The 22181-nt window shown below is 34.6% G+C and overlaps 1 protein-coding gene across 1 annotated transcript in view; it reads left to right on the top strand.

The window, feature by feature from the left end:
• LOC133189860 (uncharacterized) overlaps positions 1–22181 on the top strand; it is a 40512-nt gene that overhangs the window by 14330 nt on the left and 4001 nt on the right. The window contains exons 6-10 of the mRNA XM_061325254.1: positions 474–542; positions 4374–4436; positions 4565–4621; positions 4921–4982; positions 18364–19111. Of these exons, the coding sequence (XP_061181238.1) occupies positions 474–542; positions 4374–4436; positions 4565–4621; positions 4921–4982; positions 18364–19111 (999 nt within the window). The remainder of the gene's footprint in view (positions 1–473; positions 543–4373; positions 4437–4564; positions 4622–4920; positions 4983–18363; positions 19112–22181) is intronic.

The raw sequence follows: 22181 nt of genomic DNA on the forward strand, positions 1-22181 counted from the left end.
TGAAGTATCCTCAGGTAGTGTAGATTCAAGTTTGTTAAAATCATGACTCCTGAAGGTTGGGCGCAGACACAACAGGGGGCCAAGAGGTAGGGTGGGGCCACAATGAGTGATCAGAGTTTTGAATAGGAATACATAGGAAAGAATCTTTAAAATTCTTTTGCTCAAGAACATCAAAATTAGTAATATTAATATAGAAGTATTCTGAGGTAGTTAAAAAAATTCAAGCGTCCCCCCCCCCTCCCTGGTAGACTTTTCAATGCTGAACTGTTATGCTTTTTCCTATGCAATGTGCTCAGGTGAGCAATGGTCCATGGGCCTCTTGTCATATTTATTTTTAGATGAGGCAATTGTTGAGTCTACTGCAAAGCAGGCAAGAGTATATGAGCCAGAATTTGCAGGTATATATAGTTCAAAGTTAATTCAAGCTGTATAGTCTGCATAGTCTTTTATATACATCAAAGATTTTTTTTTAGTTGAGTCAGTGTTTGTAGTTGAAATTGGTATTGCTACACCTTTGGAGAAAGCAGTTCAAGACTGTGCAGGTACATGTATTATGTATATTATATTTATATAAGACTGTATATATATATTACTCAATGAATTAAATCTCAGTATATGTCTGAGCTCATTTGAGGTGAAAACTTGAGGAGGCTAAAGTGGTATTTCTGAAGAAATTTTCCTCTTCATTTTTAGCTCACCTCGACGAAGTTGAGATGAGCTTATGCTTTATCGTCGGCATTAGCGTCTGCACCCCAATTAGTTTTCGAAGCAAGTCTATTCCCAAGTAACTATAAGCCTTACCTGGACCAAACTTGCATGTATGATGCATCTAGGGATGGACATTACCATACTTACCTTGATGCTGGATCAGACCTACATTTTCAGATGAGTGACCAGGTTAAAGTTTTTGGAGCAGGCCCATACTTAAGTAGCTATAAACCCTACCTTGACCAAACTTGCATGGATGATGCATCTAGGGATGGACACTACCACACTTGCTTTGGATACTGGATCTGACCTAGATTTTCCAGATGAGTGACCAGGTTAAAGTTTTTGGAGCAGGTCCATTCCCAAGTAACTATTAGCCCTACCTTGACCAAACTTGCATGGATGATGCATCTAGGTATGGACACTACCACACTTGCTTTGCTTTGGATGCTGGGTCTGACCTAGATTTTCCAGATGAGTGACCAGGTTAAAGTTTTTGGAGCAGGTCCATTCACAAATAACTATTAGCCCAATCTTGATCATCTTGCATGGATGATGCATCTAGGGATGGACACTACCAAACTTGTTTTGGATGCTGGATCTGACCTAGATATTCCAGATGAGTGACCAGGTTAAAGCTTTTGGAGCAGGTTCATTCCAAAGTAACTATAAGCCCTACTTGGAGCAAACTTGCATGGTGTTGGTGTTAAAGTTTAAAGTTTTTGGAGCAGATTTTTATTAAAGTTCTTCTATGCCGTATATCAATCAGAAATGCATGAAGGATGCTTCTAGCATGTTTCGTTGTACCAGTCAAGGTTTCAGATGCTGGAATTTCAGTTGAAGAATGACCAGGTTAATGTTTTTGGAGCAGGTTAAAGTTCTTGGAGCAGGTTAAAGTTATTGGAACAGGTCTCATTTTCAAGTAACTATAAGCCCTATATTGACCAAACTTGCTTGGATGATACATCTAAGGATGCACAATACTAGACTTGCTCAGGATTCTGGATCTGACCTACATTTTCCGGTTGAATGACCAGGTTTAAAGCTTTTGGACCAGGTCTCATGTCCAAATAACTTTAAGCCCTATATTGACCGAACTTACATGGATGATACATCTAAGGATGTGCACTACTGGACTTGCTTCGGATGCTGGATCTGACCTACATTTTCCAGTTGAGTGACCAGATTAAAGTTTTTGGAGCAGGTCTCATTTCCAAGTTACTTTAAGTCCTTTGTTGACCAAACTTGCATGGATGATACATCTAAGGATTCACACTACTGGACTTGCTTCTGAATCAAAAATCTTCTCAAGAACCACTGGACCAGGAAAGTGGAAACTTATGTGGAAGCTTCCTTAGATATTGTAGATTCTTAATTTTTGAAATCTTGACCCGCTGGGGGGGGGGGGGGGCTGTAACAGGGAATCAAAGTTTAACATTGAAATATAAAGAACAAGAAATGTTGGTGAAACACTGATGCCCCCATATGGCAATTTATAGCAAAGGTTAAACTTTCTCAAAATGCAAATCAAATATGTTGCTACCCAAAGTAAGGTCTTGTCTTGTGGAATATACCTGTGAAATATGAGAGCCCTAACAGCAACCTTTGAATAGATATGGAAAAGGTTAAAGTTTTTTCAAAAGTATGTCAAACATCAAGGTCAAGGTCAAATGGTCAAAATTAATGGTGCCCAAGGAAAGGCCTTCTCCCAAGAAATACACAGGTGAAATATGAATGCGAAGCACCAATCATTCAAAAGTTTTTCAAAAAAAAGGTCAAATTTGAAGGTCAAGGTCAACCGATTACAATTGTTGATATCCAAAGGAAGTAAATATGTACCCTAGCACCAAAAGTTTTCCAAAAGTAGGTCAAACTCCAAGGTCAGATCAAAAGGTCAAAGTTGTTGGTATCCAAGAAAGGTCTTGTCACAAGGATTATATATGTGAAGTATGAAAGCCCTAGCATAAACAGTTCAAAAGTTATGGCCAAGGTTAAAATTTTTTAAAAAGTAGGTCAAATTACAAGGTCAAGGTGTCAAAGTTGTTTGTATCCAAAGAAAGGTCTGGTCACAAGGATTACATATGTGAAGTATGACAGTCTTATCACCAGCCTTTCATATGTTATGGCCAAGGTTAATGTTTTTCAAAAGGAGGTCAAACTCCAAGGTCAAGATCAAAGGGTCAAAGTTGTTGGTATTCAAAGAAAGGTCTTGTCACAAGGATTACATAAATGAAGTATGAAAGCCCTAGCACTAACCATTCAAAAAATATGGCCAAGATTAAAGTTTTCCAAAGAAAAGGTCAAACTCCAAGGTCAAGGTCAAAGGGTCAAAGTTGTTGGTATCCAAAGGAAGCTCTTGCCATATGAATTACATATGTGAAGTATGACAGTCCTAGCACCAACTGTTCAAAAGTTATGGCCAAGGTTAAAGTTTTTCAAAAGTAGGTCAAACTCCAGGGTCAAGGTAAAAGGGTCAAAGTTGTTGTATCCAAAGAAAGGTCTTGTCACAAGGATTACACATGTGAAGTATGAAAGCCCTAGCACTAATTGTTCGAAAGTTATGGTCAAGGTTAAAGTTGGATAAAATTTTGCAAAACTGGGTCAAAATCCAAGGTCAAGGCCAAAAAGGTCAAATATGATGGTACTTAAAGAAAGGTCTTGTCACAAGGAATACACATGTAAAATATGAAAGCCATAGCTCCAACCAATCAAAAGTTATGAGCAAGGTTAAAGTTTTTGTGGACAAACAGACAGACAGACAGATGGACAGGGCAAAAACTATATACCCCAGAGTCTTTGATATGGGGGCATAAAAAAAATCTTTAAAATATTTTTTTCAAAAACCACAGGACCAGCAAAACTTAGACTTATTTGGAAGCATCTTGTGGTAGTTTTGATTCTAAATTGTTCAGATCATGGCCCCCGGGGATAGGGTTGGGCATAGGGAATCAAAGTTTTACATTGAAATATATAGGAAAGATGTTTAAAAAACTTCTTCTCAAGAACCATTGGATCAGGAAAGCTGAAACTTATGTGGAAGCTTATTGAGTTAGTATAGATTGTAAATGTTCAAATCGTGACCCCCGTGGGGCCATAATAAGAATTAAATAGTGAAAAATCCTTGAAACTCCTCAAATCCATGATGAATCATATTAATGTTGAAGCATTTTCTGATAGCATCGATCCATTTTTATTTAAATAGTGGCCCCAGTGTATAGGATGGGGCCACAAAAGGTGATAAAATATACAGAGGAATAAATGTATGTTTGGGAAAAAAGCTGATGCAGAACAGCTAGGCCAAAGTGATTCTGGTGAGCGTTGTGACCTATGGGTCTCTTGTTATTTAAAAAAAAATTGCTTGTCCCAATAGACCTCAGTGCAATCTTTATTTAATTATTACTTGATAGATAATTACTTTTTTAAAAAATTTTCTTGGTAAATCTTGTTTGACTCTGAAAAGTGTTTAACTAATATAAGAATATTGTATGATTTATAGATATTTAAGGAGAGATAATTTGATCCTAATTGGGATGGAATATCTAAACATAAAAATATGTTGTTGTTTTTTAAAATTAAGCCTGGTTTGATTTCAAATGATGTTGGAAAAAATAAAGTTATTTAGAGCTAACAAGATTTATATTTAATTTTTTCTATGTGTTTCAAAGTTGAATCAGTGATTGAAATGGATGAAGAACCAGTTTTAACAGAAACAGCTCAAGAAACAATTGGTAATGATGGATAACATGAAAATTTATGTTTGTATATTGACCCAATTTCTATTTTTGGAATTTTCCTTGTTTTGCATTGTCATAAAGGGAAAGCAGATTAAGAGTCATAATTTTCTTTTGTTTTGAAGTTGGTGTTGAAATAAATGAAGGAGCACTTTTAACAGAAGCAGTCCAAGAATCATCAGGTAAATATCTGATCTGTTTTTAAATTTGTTTAAGTAATGCTTCCATTGTCTAGGGTTTGGTCAATATATGGGGTCAAAATACTTTCAAATTGCTTTTGTTATTGCTGCTACTCCTCCTTTGTTATAATAATAATAATAATAATAATAATACTTTATTTAAAAAAGGTAACCCAATTAGTGCAAGCACTATTCTTCCCCGGGGCCTTCTGTAGACAAAAATCAATATAAGTACAAACCAGTAAAGCTACAGTCTTGACAGATACTACTGGTTATAACAACTTCAGTTTATATTTGTTCAGGCATACTTGACCAGGATGGAGTAGACAATCAAATATTAAGCAAAGAGTCAGGAGTACAATTGGTGAGTATTAATGACTTAAGGGATCAGGCTTGATTCATTGTAAATGAATGCTTCATTCCTTTTAGAAATTTGAGCTTCAAATTACCATATTACTGTGTTGGTCAGCCTAGTATGATTAATGGTGGCCAGATAGCTTAGTTTGTAATGCTCCAGACTAGTGATTCAGGGGGGCATGGTTTGAATCTTGGTCTGGCTCATCTATTTTTTTTTTTCAAAATAATGGATTTCATTACTACTCTACGGTTTTTCTCAAATGAAAACAATTCTTTATATTTTTACCATTTTAATGCTCTGCCATGAATATTGGGCATATTGTGTAATTTGTGTTTGTTATGTTTCTTCTATCCTTCTGTCCTTCCATTCTTCTGTCCTTCCATCACAGTTTGCATTATGCACATTAATTTTCATGAAATTTTATTTAAGCATGTTTTGAATGAGTAAACACTTTGCATAATGATTTTCAAAAGAGTAGCAAGAAGGAAATATGATGTGTATGCCAAAAAAGGCTAGGGGTCTAGGGCTGCCTAAAGGGCCCCAATAGTTTCAGGGAAAAGCACTTAGGGGCTCAGGGGTCCATGCCCCAAAAAGCTTCTATGTTGTGTGGTTTTTTTTTCTGGGAACAAAAAACACTTAGCTCGAGTTAACAAGCCCTTTTTTTGCTCTGCCATGGATATGGCAGGGGCATATAGAGTTTGTCGTCCGTCTTCTACCATTCCATTTAGCTGTCCTTCCATTGTGCTTTGCTAAACACTCAATATTTTTTTACCTAGATCTTTCCTTTGACCTTGACCCCACTTTTCTTAAATTATATTTTGCTAAGCTTTAAAGAAACCATTCAAGAGAGTATAATCAAACTTCATATGCTGAAAGATACTGATGTAAGCTATTCAACTGGATCAACATTTTTTGACCTTGACCTCATTTTTCTTGAATAAGTGCTTAGCTCAGTTTTAAACAAACAGGGTTGTTTTAATTGGTTTTTAGCTCACTTGACCCTTCGGGTCAAGTGAGCTTTTCTGATCAAAGAGTGTCCATCTGTCATCTGTAAACTTTTCACATTTTTGACTTCTCAAGAACCACTGGGCCACAACAGTGGATCGAGGATTACGTATGAATATATAGGTGTAATGGTTACAGTAAGGGGCATTGGAGTAAAATGCGTTGAAGACTTCAGATAGTGGAATGACCTGACAACCCTTGGAATGGACTAGCCTAAGGGTATGTAATGCAAAGCTTTGGTAAAGTCAGGCATTCAGAAGGTAGCTTAAGAAACGGGATGACAACCCTTGGAATGGACTAACCTAAGGGTATATAATGCAAAGCTTTGGTAAAGTCAGGTATTCAGAAGGTAGCTTAAGAAGTTGGATGTTAAATCAGCAATAAAGAAGTTAAGGTATTCCATAATAATAGCAAAAGATTCAATGAAATTGAATACATTACAGATGTGTGGGTGTTGAATAGTCAGTATATTTAGACATAATTCCCATTTATTACTATTAGCATGTAAGGGTGGGGTGTGTCCTAATTTATGACCTTGAATAGAAACACGGTGCAAGGAGTACCTTACCCAGTCCCCATCTCTAGATAAGAGAAAATTTAAGTACTATGTGATATACCCTCAGACAGAGCTACAGTCTTAATAATCATCCCAATCATTAACTCAGAGTAAAAGGAAAACCTATATATCCCTTGTTAGAATCTGATCATACATGTTACAGTGTACATAGGAAATATCTTTTAAATCTTCTCAAGAACAACTAAGCCATTATTAGTCAACTCATATGTATACAGAAGCAACCTTAGGTATTGTAGAATCAAGTTTGTTCAAATCATGATCCCCCAGGGGTTGGGGCACAACAGAGGGTCAAAGTTTTGCATAAGAATATACAGGAATCATCTTGAAAAATCTGCTCAAGAACAGCAAAGCCATGATTAGTCATATTATTATAGAAGCATCCTCAGGTATTGTAGATTCAAAGGACAAGATAGGCTAAGACCCCTTTTTGGCCCCTGGTTTGGGGCGTCTTTTAGAATGATGCAACAGTTTATCAATAAAAACCTGTTGTCACCCCTGTCAGAAAATGAGTATTGGTTCTAAGTTATGGGATACACAGAGGTCACGGGAAGGTCAGAAAATATGTCAATTTACGAATTTTCTCATTTTTATGCAAATTTCCATGGATTTTGCAACACATTTTGTTTCAGAAAACATAGAGCACAATCTTGCCTATCTACCAAATTTATATATTTCATACACTAGTATCAGATGCATCTTGTGTATAAAAATCTCAGATAGGCAAGCTTGTGCTCTATGTTTCCCGAAGTGAAGAGTATCTCAAATTTGACAAAATTCCACCAGAATTGAGGAAATTCGGGAAAATGTCCTACTTCTGCACCCTCCTGTGGTCTCCGTGTAAGCTTTGAATCAAAATTAGTGCTGGTTTTAAAACAAGCATCATTTTAAGTTCTTAACTACAAACTATCACAGTTCTAACTGGGTTCTGATTTTTACATCAAATAAGGGGCCAAATTTGGCCATTACCATACCTTGTCCTTTGTTTAAGTTTACCATGGGTAGGTAGGGGCCACAATGACCAATCAGAGTTTTACATAGGAATACATGGGAAAAAAATCTTTAAAATTCTTCTGTTTAAGAACAGCAAAGCCATGGTTAGTAATATTGATATTGGAGCATCCTGAGGTAGTGTAAATTTAAGTTTGCCCCTCCCCCCCTTAAAAGATTTCAATATACTGAACTGATTTCTGCTTCTTCCTAGCCAGTGTGCTCAGGTGAGTGATGTGGCCCATGGGCCTCTTGTTTATTTTGGTGAATGCTGTTGCCATGGTTACTTAAATTAGAAAGAGCAAGAGCCACGAACCATCAAAAATGGCCCTGTGTCAAAAATTAACAGGTTTTTGTCAATTAATAGTGAAGACCTTTAGCTTTGCTTTGCCGTTTCTTTTTTCGATATCGATTATATTTTTTGAAAAAGAGAGTTTGAAGTATGGTGGTGTTTAAAAAAAAAAAAATGCTAGTAGAACGTCATTTTCTGTAACGTAACGTCGTAGGGCGGAAAAATTTCCTTGATCGATTTTGCATGTATGAATATGTGACTTTGAATTAAAACTAGTATTAATAATATAAAAAAACATCATAATTAATTTAAGACGATTAAAAGCATTTGGAACTTGATTTAACTTGACGTCTATATGGTAACCTCGTGTTTACCTGATTGAATTATATAGATACATGAAGTAAAAACTAGAGGTACTGTGAGCACTGAGCTCACAAAATGATACCCCGCCTATCATATATCTATAATGGCAAAGTCCATGTTTTGCTATGGGAGACCCGAAATATGTGTCTGATCAAAAGTGAAATAGGAGGTCACAATGGCACAATGTAAAAAGATTCTGTGAAAGTATCATTAAATTTTTAATTTATTCAGGCGTATAAGAGGAGTTGCGGATAAGAGATGGGTACCCTAAATATTATTTAAAGAATGGCAGTGTCTATGTTTTGCTATTGTAAACCTGAAATATGTGTCCGATCAAAAAGTGAAATGGGAGGTGCATAATGGAACTATCTACAAAGATTCTGCGAAAGTATCATTAAATTTTATTGAGTGGTATAGGAGGAGTTGCGGATAAGAGATGTGTACCCCAAAGTGTAATGGACGGACGCACAGACGGACGGAAAGGACACCCCCATCACTATATACCCCAACTTTTCAAGCGGGAGTATAATAATCTGTGTGACTGTCTTGGAATATTTTCATTCTACCTGGTCCCTATGATAATATTAAAAAAAGGAACATTCTATTTATATCCCTTCAACACATTTTTGAGCGATGCTTCGCTCCTAGTGAAGTATTGTGTATAGATCATCATAAGCAATGTACGACATGCTTCAAATACCGATAGTCTGACCAACTAAGTTTTCCGGATTTTCCCCTACAGGCCAGCAGATATTAAGCTGATCTTTGGCATGTGCGTCCAGGCACGTAGTATCGTTTTTCAAAGTTGGGAAGTGGGCAGTCGGAAAAAAAAGTAATTGACAACATACCTGAAATGATCTTGAAACGAATGTTTCTGAACTGAAGAGCTAATTCTATAACTACAGTGTAGGTAAAAGTTTAATTGCAAAAAGGTTTTGTTTAAATTGAAAGAGACTTTCAATGCAAAATTCTTAGATCCTGATATTGCGAGTATTTTAACGTATAAAAGATCTAAATTATTTGGACAAGAGGAAGAAGGAAAAAGTTGGAAGGACTTGTTTCTAATCCATTTATTCATTTGTAACAATAATTTGAATGTTGTTTTCGATACAGAAACAGGGAAAATTTTAGATTAATTGGAAAGGGATTTCGCAATTTATCAGAATGGTTTAATTAGTAAACAGAACTCATCAAAACATTCTAGCCCTAAATGTAAGTTTCTTTGGATTAATATGGAAAACAGTAGAGTACACTTCAAAAAATATTCTTAAGAAAAATAAATTCGTTAAAAAATCACTCGTCACTGTCCATTATTATATATTTAACAGTATTTGCTAGAACCCCCGACCCCCATTTTTTTGCAAAATATTCGAATTTTTTTTCTCCAAATACCTTTATATCTGCAGGGATTTTGTAAAGGTAGAGTCTGCGAAAATTCTATGATTATTTTCCATGTAAATGTATCAAAAGATTAAGCATGAGGAATTTTTCGTTATTATCACACGTTACCATTGTGTAAAATCCACACTTTCGATTTCATTTGCACATTATGGTTTTTATGGTTTATAAAAAGAGTAGAGCTACACTGATATTGCTGATATGTGGGTCACTATCATAATTGAAATACATGTACAGGTGTTCATTTATCCTTGTTTTATTGTCTCACAATTAGCACAAGATTGATTTTAATCAACAAAAGCTTGCTTAAAAATATTTTAGTCGGAGAAGCAATAAGAGTTGTCCGTACATATTTTTTTTTCAATTTTCTTTATGATTTTTTTTTTCGTGAAAAGAGGCGCTGCCAAACCAGTCTCCACCCCCCTTCTCATTGAGGAAAAAATAAGAGGAGTAGGAAAGTCTTTAACAATTTTCAATTTCTAGATTGATTTCTATTAATTAACAATAAAGAAAGTTAAATTCAAGACAACCTAAGAGAATAAAATAAAAATAACTACATTAAATGAAAATTTTGTTGCCATTAGTTTGTAACACCCCCCCCCCCCTTCTTTTTTTTCAATCTCAACTGGAAGTCTTGGATCTACCATTCTACATATCATGATACTAATAGTTTTTACTGAGGGAGGAGGTACAAGTGTACTAACCAGAATAAGCTGACAATAGATTAAAAAAAGCGTAAAAATTATTATCCAAAAAAAAAAAAAACTACTTCGTTGGGTTTAAAAAAATCTACTTATAAACAACTTACAACCATACGTTTTAAAGAACATATTCCCGTTTTATTGATTTGTTTTTTAAAACATTCTAAGATATCTCTCTCTCTCTCTCTCCATGTTTTTTCACATCGCTGAATTCTTAGATAAAACTGTATACTAATAAAGTTGCAATGTATTATGAAGAAATGATGACGGATAAAAACTTTGGGTAAATTATATGAAGTGTACTTATTTATTTAATTTATGTTTTGTCTAAATAGACCTATAATCACTACCCTTTCAATGACTGACGATCTGAAGCATAACTACAGTGCAGGGAACTAATTTTGTTACATAAACTAGCATCAGCATAAGCATTAGTAGCATCAGGATCGAGCTAGCATCAGCATCAGCATTTAAAAAACAGCATTACCAGGATCAGCATCAGCAAGCAAAAGATAAAACCAGCATTGACCTACATAAAATCAGCATTATCCTACTAGCATCAGAAAATCAATGAGTTTTAATTCAGTAAAAAATTAAAAAAGAAAGAAAGAATATTGGTTAAAGTATTCACATTATTGATACAAAGTGAGATATTATGATCAAATAATTGTAAAAGGCACTTTTATTGCTTTAAACGGCAATGCTGAAATTCATTATCTACTTCCGGTAGCATGATGCTAATTCCGGTAGCATTGACCTAATTATAAAACAGCATCAGGATAAGGATTACTAGCATTAAATCAGCAAGCAAAGGAAGCATTCAAATCAGCAAGCAAAGGAAGCATTCAAATCAGCATCGATGCTGTAACAAAATTAGTTTCCTGCACTGTATACTAATAATTAAATTGTGTTAGTTACAATGAAATATTTGGAGCACAGTACAAAAAATGCATAAACATTTTATACTGATGTCTAAGACATACGACATGCATTTAATGCAATTTTACTCACTGGGGGTATATTTGAATTATGTTTCACAATGGATGACAAGATCGGGTATATGTTTTATGTACATATGCATTAATAGCCTCACTTCGATTTTAATAAATACAGACATATTAAAAATATACCGATATATTCTTCTGTTTTTGATCACGGGTGCGGGATCGTCATGTGCAAGTGTTTTGAAGAAACCCGATATCGGTGCTCACATAACTGTATACTATAACTATACATTATTTTGTATCAGCATGTATAAGCCATGGATATAACTGAATTTTGTTAATCAACTGAGATGATTCTTCTGCATGTACATAAAAAAGGTGGATTTCGGTGCGGAAATGCAGAGGATTATCTTAATGCGTATTTTTTTCATTCCTTTTTTGTCATTTTTTTTTTATTTTCACTTTGGACAGCAACCCATATCATTATTATTTCGCTTGTTTTAAAAAGGTATAGCGTGATATCTTTGCTACACTCTCTATTAATTTGTTTACCATTTAAGTCATGCCTGATAACACTATTAACAACAGTATTTTGAATTATTTCAGGGAGGGGAGGGGGGAGGGGTAGTAAAGAAAGACACCGTGGTGGGAATTTCTGATAACTTATAATTTGATGGTATAATCCAGTTGAGTTTACATGTAATTAAATCATATACATGTAAATACATGTAGGGGCACTATCTAGAGCGTTAAAAGCTTTTCAGCAACATCCCAAATAATTTACAGCCTTTATGACATCACAACTGACGTATTACTAGTAACGTCATACATAATGACCTAGTCATAGTAAAAACCACAAAGTTTTTCCAGACATTTATTTCAGAAAATGTATGTAGTTGACTATTTTTCACATTTAGCGTTTTAAATGAACAATTTACTGATTTTCTAGCATATTTTGTGAAATTTATATTTTTTTATTATTACATGAATTGAATGTAAACGATTGATCTACAAATTAATGATTATTTGATCCATCAAAATTTAAATATAAAATCAAATTTTATATTGGCCACAGCCACGAACAATAACAATATTAAACATAAAGATTTGTATCGGTAATATCTATATCTATGGGAAGTATAAAAGTTGCTCTTGACTGTGGCCACATCTAACTTTGGGAAAATCTGTCGAAAAAACATCATTTTTTAACGTTTTTATGAAACCGTCGCATTTTCCAACCGTCGCACGTGTTTAATGGCGCATTATATAATGATATAAGTTATGTATGGAAAAGAAGAATGTTGTCCTCTAATATTTAACGTATAGTACTCTTCTTGAACCGAAACTTTATTTTCGTGAAAAACACAGGGCCAAATATGATGGTTCGTGGCTTTAGCTCTTTCTGTGAAATACTTTCAAAATGCTACTCCTCCTACAGTTTTGGTCTGATTTCAATAACTTGGTACACAAGTAGACTATGCTAAGATACATAATTCCATTTATTGTTTTTGCAGAGTTTCAAATCCAAGTGCTACTTTTCTTTTCCTTTGTTATAAGTACAAACCAGTAGAGCTACAGTCTCATCAGAGACTTCTGGTTTTAAGAGCATTAATTTTTTGCAAGAGGTTTCTGAAATTCAATATTTTTTTCATATTAGACCTCGTCACTTTGACCTTGAAGTTTGATGCAGTTTTCCGAAACTTTTAGCAAAACCATGACTTTTATTAATTCAATAATTTAAATCTTTTTAGGTCACCTATGTCATTCAGGTGACTTATTGCTATCTCTTTTCGTCAGTTCTCATTCGTCGGTCGTAAACTTTTGAACATTTTCAACTTTTCGTCTGGAATCAGTGAACCAATTTCAACCAAATTTGGCATATAGCACCTATGTGTGAAGGGGAACAAAATTATGAAACTCGTGGCTCCTGCCCCCTTGGACCTGAGGGTTCTTAGATAAAACTGTATACTAATAAAGTTGCAATGTATTATGAAGAAATGATGACGGATAAAAACTTTGGGTAAATTATATGAAGTGTACTTATTTATTTAATTTATGTTTTGTCTAAATAGACCTATAATCACTACCCTTTCAATGACTGACGATCTGAAGCATAACTACAGTGCAGGGAACTAATTTTGTTACATAAACTAGCATCAGCATAAGCATTAGTAGCATCAGGATCGAGCTAGCATCAGCATCAGCATTTAAAAAACAGCATTACCAGGATCAGCATCAGCAAGCAAAAGATAAAACCAGCATTGACCTACATAAAATCAGCATTATCCTACTAGCATCAGAAAATCAATGAGTTTTAATTCAGTAAAAAATTAAAAAAGAAAGAAAGAATATTGGTTAAAGTATTCACATTATTGATACAAAGTGAGATATTATGATCAAATAATTGTAAAAGGCACTTTTATTGCTTTAAACGGCAATGCTGAAATTCATTATCTACTTCCGGTAGCATGATGCTAATTCCGGTAGCATTGACCTAATTATAAAACAGCATCAGGATAAGGATTACTAGCATTAAATCAGCAAGCAAAGGAAGCATTCAAATCAGCAAGCAAAGGAAGCATTCAAATCAGCATCGATGCTGTAACAAAATTAGTTTCCTGCACTGTATACTAATAATTAAATTGTGTTAGTTACAATGAAATATTTGGAGCACAGTACAAAAAATGCATAAACATTTTATACTGATGTCTAAGACATACGACATGCATTTAATGCAATTTTACTCACTGGGGGTATATTTGAATTATGTTTCACAATGGATGACAAGATCGGGTATATGTTTTATGTACATATGCATTAATAGCCTCACTTCGATTTTAATAAATACAGACATATTAAAAATATACCGATATATTCTTCTGTTTTTGATCACGGGTGCGGGATCGTCATGTGCAAGTGTTTTGAAGAAACCCGATATCGGTGCTCACATAACTGTATACTATAACTATACATTATTTTGTATCAGCATGTATAAGCCATGGATATAACTGAATTTTGTTAATCAACTGAGATGATTCTTCTGCATGTACATAAAAAAGGTGGATTTCGGTGCGGAAATGCAGAGGATTATCTTAATGCGTATTTTTTTCATTCCTTTTTTGTCATTTTTTTTTTATTTTCACTTTGGACAGCAACCCATATCATTATTATTTCGCTTGTTTTAAAAAGGTATAGCGTGATATCTTTGCTACACTCTCTATTAATTTGTTTACCATTTAAGTCATGCCTGATAACACTATTAACAACAGTATTTTGAATTATTTCAGGGAGGGGAGGGGGGAGGGGTAGTAAAGAAAGACACCGTGGTGGGAATTTCTGATAACTTATAATTTGATGGTATAATCCAGTTGAGTTTACATGTAATTAAATCATATACATGTAAATACATGTAGGGGCACTATCTAGAGCGTTAAAAGCTTTTCAGCAACATCCCAAATAATTTACAGCCTTTATGACATCACAACTGACGTATTACTAGTAACGTCATACATAATGACCTAGTCATAGTAAAAACCACAAAGTTTTTCCAGACATTTATTTCAGAAAATGTATGTAGTTGACTATTTTTCACATTTAGCGTTTTAAATGAACAATTTACTGATTTTCTAGCATATTTTGTGAAATTTATATTTTTTTATTATTACATGAATTGAATGTAAACGATTGATCTACAAATTAATGATTATTTGATCCATCAAAATTTAAATATAAAATCAAATTTTATATTGGCCACAGCCACGAACAATAACAATATTAAACATAAAGATTTGTATCGGTAATATCTATATCTATGGGAAGTATAAAAGTTGCTCTTGACTGTGGCCACATCTAACTTTGGGAAAATCTGTCGAAAAAACATCATTTTTTAACGTTTTTATGAAACCGTCGCATTTTCCAACCGTCGCACGTGTTTAATGGCGCATTATATAATGATATAAGTTATGTATGGAAAAGAAGAATGTTGTCCTCTAATATTTAACGTATAGTACTCTTCTTGAACCGAAACTTTATTTTCGTGAAAAACACAGGGCCAAATATGATGGTTCGTGGCTTTAGCTCTTTCTGTGAAATACTTTCAAAATGCTACTCCTCCTACAGTTTTGGTCTGATTTCAATAACTTGGTACACAAGTAGACTATGCTAAGATACATAATTCCATTTATTGTTTTTGCAGAGTTTCAAATCCAAGTGCTACTTTTCTTTTCCTTTGTTATAAGTACAAACCAGTAGAGCTACAGTCTCATCAGAGACTTCTGGTTTTAAGAGCATTAATTTTTTGCAAGAGGTTTCTGAAATTCAATATTTTTTTCATATTAGACCTCGTCACTTTGACCTTGAAGTTTGATGCAGTTTTCCGAAACTTTTAGCAAAACCATGACTTTTATTAATTCAATAATTTAAATCTTTTTAGGTCACCTATGTCATTCAGGTGACTTATTGCTATCTCTTTTCGTCAGTTCTCATTCGTCGGTCGTAAACTTTTGAACATTTTCAACTTTTCGTCTGGAATCAGTGAACCAATTTCAACCAAATTTGGCATATAGCACCTATGTGTGAAGGGGAACAAAATTATGAAACTCGTGGCTCCTGCCCCCTTGGACCTGAGGGTTGGGGCCAAAACTAATAAAATTAATGCAATCTTTAAAAATCTTCTCTACTCCTGGACATCAAACAAACTGTTGGCATGATTGTAAAAAGCATTGAGCCCTTTGCCTAAATTGTGAAATTCATGGCCCCAGGGTCAGGGATTCTGGTGCTTGGGTGGGGCTCTGGTTTTTAGCTCTACTGGTCAGAGACCAGAAAGCCTTATGTGATGGTAAGGTGTCCGGTGTCTGTCCGTCTGTCTGTCTAGCTGTCAGTTTGTCCATCTGTCTGTAAACAATTTTTCAAAATGCTACTCCTCCTACAGTTTTGGTCTGATTTCAATCTAACTTGGCACACAAGTAGACTACACTAAGATACATAATTTAGTGCATCGGTTTTTGATTTCAATGAACGATGTTACCATGGTTACTAAAAATAGAAATTTCTGTGAAATTCCTTTAAAACGCTACTGCTCCCACAGTTTTGGTCTGATTTCAATATGATTTGGCACAAAAGTAGACTACACTAAGTTACATAATCTAGTGCATCGGTTCTTGATTTGGGTGAGTGGTGTTGCCATGGTTACTAAAAATAGAAATTTCTGTGAAATTCCTTTTAAACAATACTCCTCCTACAGTTTTGGTCTGATTTCAATATAACTTGTCACACAAGTAGACTACACTAAGAAACATAATTAAATGCATCGATCTTTGTATTTTAATGAACGGTGTTGCCATGGTTACTAAAAATAGAAATTTCTGTGAAATTCAATAAAAATACTTCTCCTCCTTCAGTTTTGTTCTGATTTTAATATAACTTGGCATACAAAAAGACTATACTAAGATACATTATTTGTTATATCGATTTTTGATTTTGATGAACGCTGTTGCCATGGTTACTAAATATTTTAATGTCTGTGAAATTCCTTTAAAACGTTACTCCTCCTACAGTTTTGGTCTGAGTTTAGTCTAATTTGACACTCAATTAGAATACACTACGATACATAATATGTATTTCGGTTTTGATGTCAGTAAATGGTGTTGCCATGGTTACTTAAAATAGAAATTTCTGTGAAATACTTTCAAAAGCTACTCCTCCTACAGTTTTCGTTTGATTTCAGTATAACTTGGCACAGAAGAAGACTACATTAAAATACACAATTCTATTTATTGTTGCATGTAGCAAAGTCCCAAATCCAAGTTCTTCTTTGTTATATGTACAGACCAGTAGAGCTACAGTCTCATCAGAGACTTCTGATCTTAAGTCTCTTGATTATGACAACCTACCCATCAAGTTAGAGTTTTGTCATGATTGACCTATTTTGGGGGTTATAATGCCCTGGGACCTTTTAAATACCTAATTTTGTAGATCTTTCTTGGTCATGCTTGTAGGTAATAATCCTTGATTTGTCTCTTTGGTAGCCCACTTGGCACAGTGGTTAGAGCGTCTGCTCTAGAGTCACGGAGTAAGGAGTTGATCCTTACATCCGGGTTGGAATCCCACTGCAGGACGTGGAGACCAGTCCTTCGGATGAGACTATGTAAACTGAGGTCCCGTCTTGCAGTAGGTGCTGGCACGAAAAAGATCCCTCAATGCTCAATGGCCCAGAGTGCCAAGTATAGGTCAAAAATTTGTAGCCCCCCACCTGCAAGTGGTGTCGTCTCTGTATGAGTGAAAAATTCTCAAGAGGCAAACAATCAATCAATCTCTCTGTATTGAAGACTTGCATAACAACTATGATTTTCATGTTAATTGTCCAATTCTTACAGAAGTTATGACCCTTAATTTTTTTTATTTTGCATTGTTTTTGGACTTAAGTATTATTTTACTTGTAAGGGGTCACAAATTTATGTAGCTTAAGTATGTTGTGATGTAGACATCTTATTCCAGAAATCAAAAAAAAGGAACAGTATGATGTTTTATTTTTCTGTCATTTTCATCCATTGTTATTTTCACATTCTTGGTAAAGATATAAAGTACAACATGTTTATGCATGTGATTTATTTCCCCAGATCACAGCAGGGGGGTGAAAGTAGGACCTTGAGCAGGAATTTTTTCACTATTTCAAATCCCTAGCCATTTTGTAAAAAAAAATTGTGTTTTTTTCTACACATGTCAACACTTTAGAATATTTAGAAGTCTTAGTAATTCGACTACAAGCTAAATGACTTAATACATTGAATAGAACTCGTATAAGTGTGCCATCGCTGGCAGATTCCAGTATGTAGAGGTAATGAGTTGTGTTTTTGATAAGATGTAGTGGTAATGAGCTCCCATAATTTAGAAGAAAAGTATTGGTAATGAGTAAGAATTTTTTGCAATAAAGCAGTAATGTTGAACTCCCTTGTACATAAATAAAATGTACATGTAAGTAGGAGCATTTATGTTGACAACCTGACACTTCTAGTTTATAATTTATAATTTTGAAGGTATGATCAATTGAATTTAAAGTAATAAAAAACAATTCAAAATAGTATCAATAATAATATAATAGTATTTTATAACATTTCAACAGAGTAGACAGGAAGATGAAACTAGAAATATGGTGGCTGTGATGGGACATTTTCACCAATGTACACCACAACAGTTTAAACATGCAGCTGCTGGCAGTCAGTGCACTAGCATCTGCGTTACAGCTATTGTAGCAGCAGCCCTGAGAGCTGTAAATGACTGGAACTCTGATTTCATAGACGAAGTTCTTGTTGGAGGTGATCAACTTCATTTAGATATTCTTCAGAAGAAAGGCTGGCCATTCAACAGATATGAATCAAGGCTTGATATTGATGAGATACCGGATACAATTCAATGTCGAATTGGCATGACTGGTATAAAAGCAAGTGTTGGAGTTCTTGAAGAAGGTTCATTTGGATATTCTTCATATATTGACACTTTGGTAACATCTGCTTTGGTTAACAAACCAAACCAAAGTTTTATTCTCAGAATGTTTGGCTCAAGCATAGCAATCTTATGCACTGGGCATCAAAAGTATTCTATTTTCGACCCACATGCACGAAACCAAAATGGCTTCATTGATGCAAACGGACTTGCAGGTCTTTTTCATTTTAGAGATTCCTCAGAGATGGTAGCTTATCTTAAGCATATCTCTGCAGGCAGGAATGAACAAATTGATATTTACCCAATATTAGTAAATATATTATGGAAAAGTTTGATGAATTATGCTGAAGACTCCACTGTTCCTGAGGTCACATGTTCTACACCAACAGATATGCATGATGAGAGACAGGAAACCTCAGAAGATTTATGTAAGTCTTTCTTTCATCCTTTCTAATCTGTGTACAGGATGTTTCATATTATTTGTCCCTATTACTATTGCCATTTAAAACTTAAACATGACCCCACCCACTCATTTCCCTTGGATAGGATGGGGTTCATTTGGCAATTTTAAAATTGTCAAAGAAATATGTAGGGGAAAACTTTTCAAATCTCCACAAAAACAGCAAAACATTTATATATATCCTTAGGTAGTGTAGATTCAAGTTTGTTCAAATCATGGTTGCCAGGATCAGGGTTGGGCCATTTTAGTTTATCATGGTTTTACATAGGAATATATTATAACAACCTTCTTTTCAAGAACAGCAGACCGTTCATGGTAGCTCTGTCGGTAGAGCAATCGCTCCTTGATTGGGAGGTCGTGATTTCCAATCTCAGCCGCGACTGACCTTAGTCGATAAAAAATGGGTAGCAACTGTTCCTTCACCATGCGCTTGGCACTTTGAAGTGAAAGTTGCAGGTCCTTTGGATGAGACCATAAAAACCAAGGCCCAGTGTCATGGCAGATGTTGACACAATAAAGATCCCTCACTGCTCAATGGCCCTGAGTGCCGAGTAAAGGTCTAAATTTGAAGCCCTTCACCGGTATATGGTGACGTCTCTATATGAGTGAAAATTCTCGAATGGGACGTAAAACTACATGCAATCAATCAAGAACAGCAGAGGGATGGTTAGTCATATTTATATAATAGTATCGTCTGGCAGTGTAGATTCAATTTTGTTAAAAATTATGGCCTTTGTTTAGAGGGTGGGACTACCAAAGGCATTTTTTTTTCATGATGATACATGTATATATGGAGAAACAAATCTGATAAAGAACAGCAGGGTTAAAGTGATTCAAGCAAGCATTGTGGCCCATATGCTTATAGTTTAATATGGTTACTATAATTAATGCATTGTGAAATGAAATATATGAAGATAACAAACAGTATTCAAGTTCAAAAGTCCATTAAACAATACAAATTTTGGAGCAGAGCAAACATGGACCTCTAAAACATCAGAGGTGGGATCAGGTGTCATGGGGGAGTGAGCTTCCCCAGCCAACTGGTCACACCCGCCGTGTGTTCCTTGTCATGATCGGGAAATAATGGAAAAATTTGTTGACAATTCAGTGGTAAATAATGGCCTAACAATTAGTATGAAAAACATCAGTCAGCATTTGACTTAAAGATAGATATTTGTTGACAAGGTCATTGTATCGACCATAGAACTTACGAAATTATAACTTTAAATAGACTGCTGATTTTCTTGTTTCATCAACTTGTTTGTCAATTTAATAATTTACCTCATTTTGTACATATGTAGAGCATGCTCTAGAGTATCGAATCAACTGAGAGATATAAACCCTGTATGCAGGTGATGAAGGTATATTGCTGCATAAGTAAGGGAAGTTTATGATCGAAGTCATCACGTTTATCTTAAAGCTTGGTTTTTAGATTATCATTAATGTCTTTTTGTAGTAAATATCCAAATATGAAACAGATATGGGATGTGTCAGACTCTGTGGTATCTTTTATTTCAAGCTCACCAGGAAATATCGTATTGGCATGATAATGGTAATAACCATTGTTAACCCTAGTAGTGCTATATAAAATACACAGTGTTAGTGCTCTGAGCTGAATATTTTTGCCTGAGTTGGGGTGCATTTGTTTAATCAATTTAATTCAGATTTATTGAAAAAAACATAGACATATCATGCATCAAAATGTTCTGCAGAGATAGGACTTCAATACTTTGATGGCCAGTTTTCATTTTATGTGTAAACAAATAGGTAATTTACAGGTAAAACGAATATATTGTAAAAACACAACTTTTTCTTCATGGGACTTAACTTTTATTCATATTTATTCACTAAGATGCTTACTGATGGTAAGACAGATGATTTTTAATACAGGGACATAGTTTTGGTACAACTTTTCAATGTTTGTGTAGTCACATCGTAAGAAATACCTTTGTCAAAAGTTGTCGGCCATTCAGGGCTCAACATTTAGGCATGTCCGAACGACTCAGAATAGTAAACATTAGGTCCGGTCTAGTTTAATTTGCTTCTTGGTAGCCCGACTGGTCGGGTAAAAATATTTCAACCCAAGTTTAAATGAAGCAAAACTTCAACAAATTTACAACTTCCTTAGAATTTTTAAGTATCCACATCTGATTTACACCACTTCTTGAATATATTGTTGCACAGTACTCCTGAAGTTTCTCCATCACTACTGTTAATATTTTAGTAAAGAGTAAAGAAAGAGGCTTGTTGGAAAATTTACTGGAACCTGCTATGTATTTTTTTTTGTAAGGATTTTTATGAAGTTTTGGAATCCAATATAGATATGGTAATTCAAATTCTTTTTGGTTGTTGGGAATATTGAAAATATTCAAAACTGACATTTGATTTTGAAGAATTTCCTCTTTAGAAAGGGAGTTATGGACAAAGTTGGATTATCACTTGTAGAATTGAATCTCAGTTCCTCTAAAATAAAACTTAAAAATAATATATAATGAAAAAATCTAAGAAAAAGAAAATAATTGATGAATATTGAAACCTAAGTAAATAAAATAATATGCTGAATTCTATTCCAGTTTGTAATGGGGATAGACATTTTGAAACACCCTGTATTATTGAATGGCTGCATCGCTTTAGGAGAGCAATATATTTTTAGCTCTTTTGAGCTGAAAGTTCAAGTGAGCTTTTCTGATTACCCATTGTTTGTCTGTCTGTCTATTCATCCATCCATCTGTAACTTCTTTTCAAGAACTACAGGGCCAATTTTAATCAAATTTGATACCTAGCATCCTTGTGTAAATGGGATTCTGAATTTATAAATAATAGTGCCAAGTCTTTTCTAAAGGGGAGATAATAAAAAAAAAAGTGTTGGGCCATGAAAAAATCTTCTCAAGATTAATTTGGCCAGAAAAGCTAAAAACTTAATTGAAGCTTCCTGAGGTAGTGTAGATTCTAAATTGTTCAAATCATGACCCCAAGGGTTAGAGTGAGGCCACAATAGGGATCCAAAATTTTACATTGAAATGTAAGGGAAAAATCCT

The sequence above is a fragment of the Saccostrea echinata genome, unplaced genomic scaffold, assembly GCF_033153115.1.
Source record: "Saccostrea echinata isolate AGI-Se365-2 ecotype Australia unplaced genomic scaffold, CSIRO_AGI_Sech_v1 ptg000020l, whole genome shotgun sequence".
Lineage (NCBI taxonomy): Eukaryota > Metazoa > Mollusca > Bivalvia > Ostreida > Ostreidae > Saccostrea > Saccostrea echinata.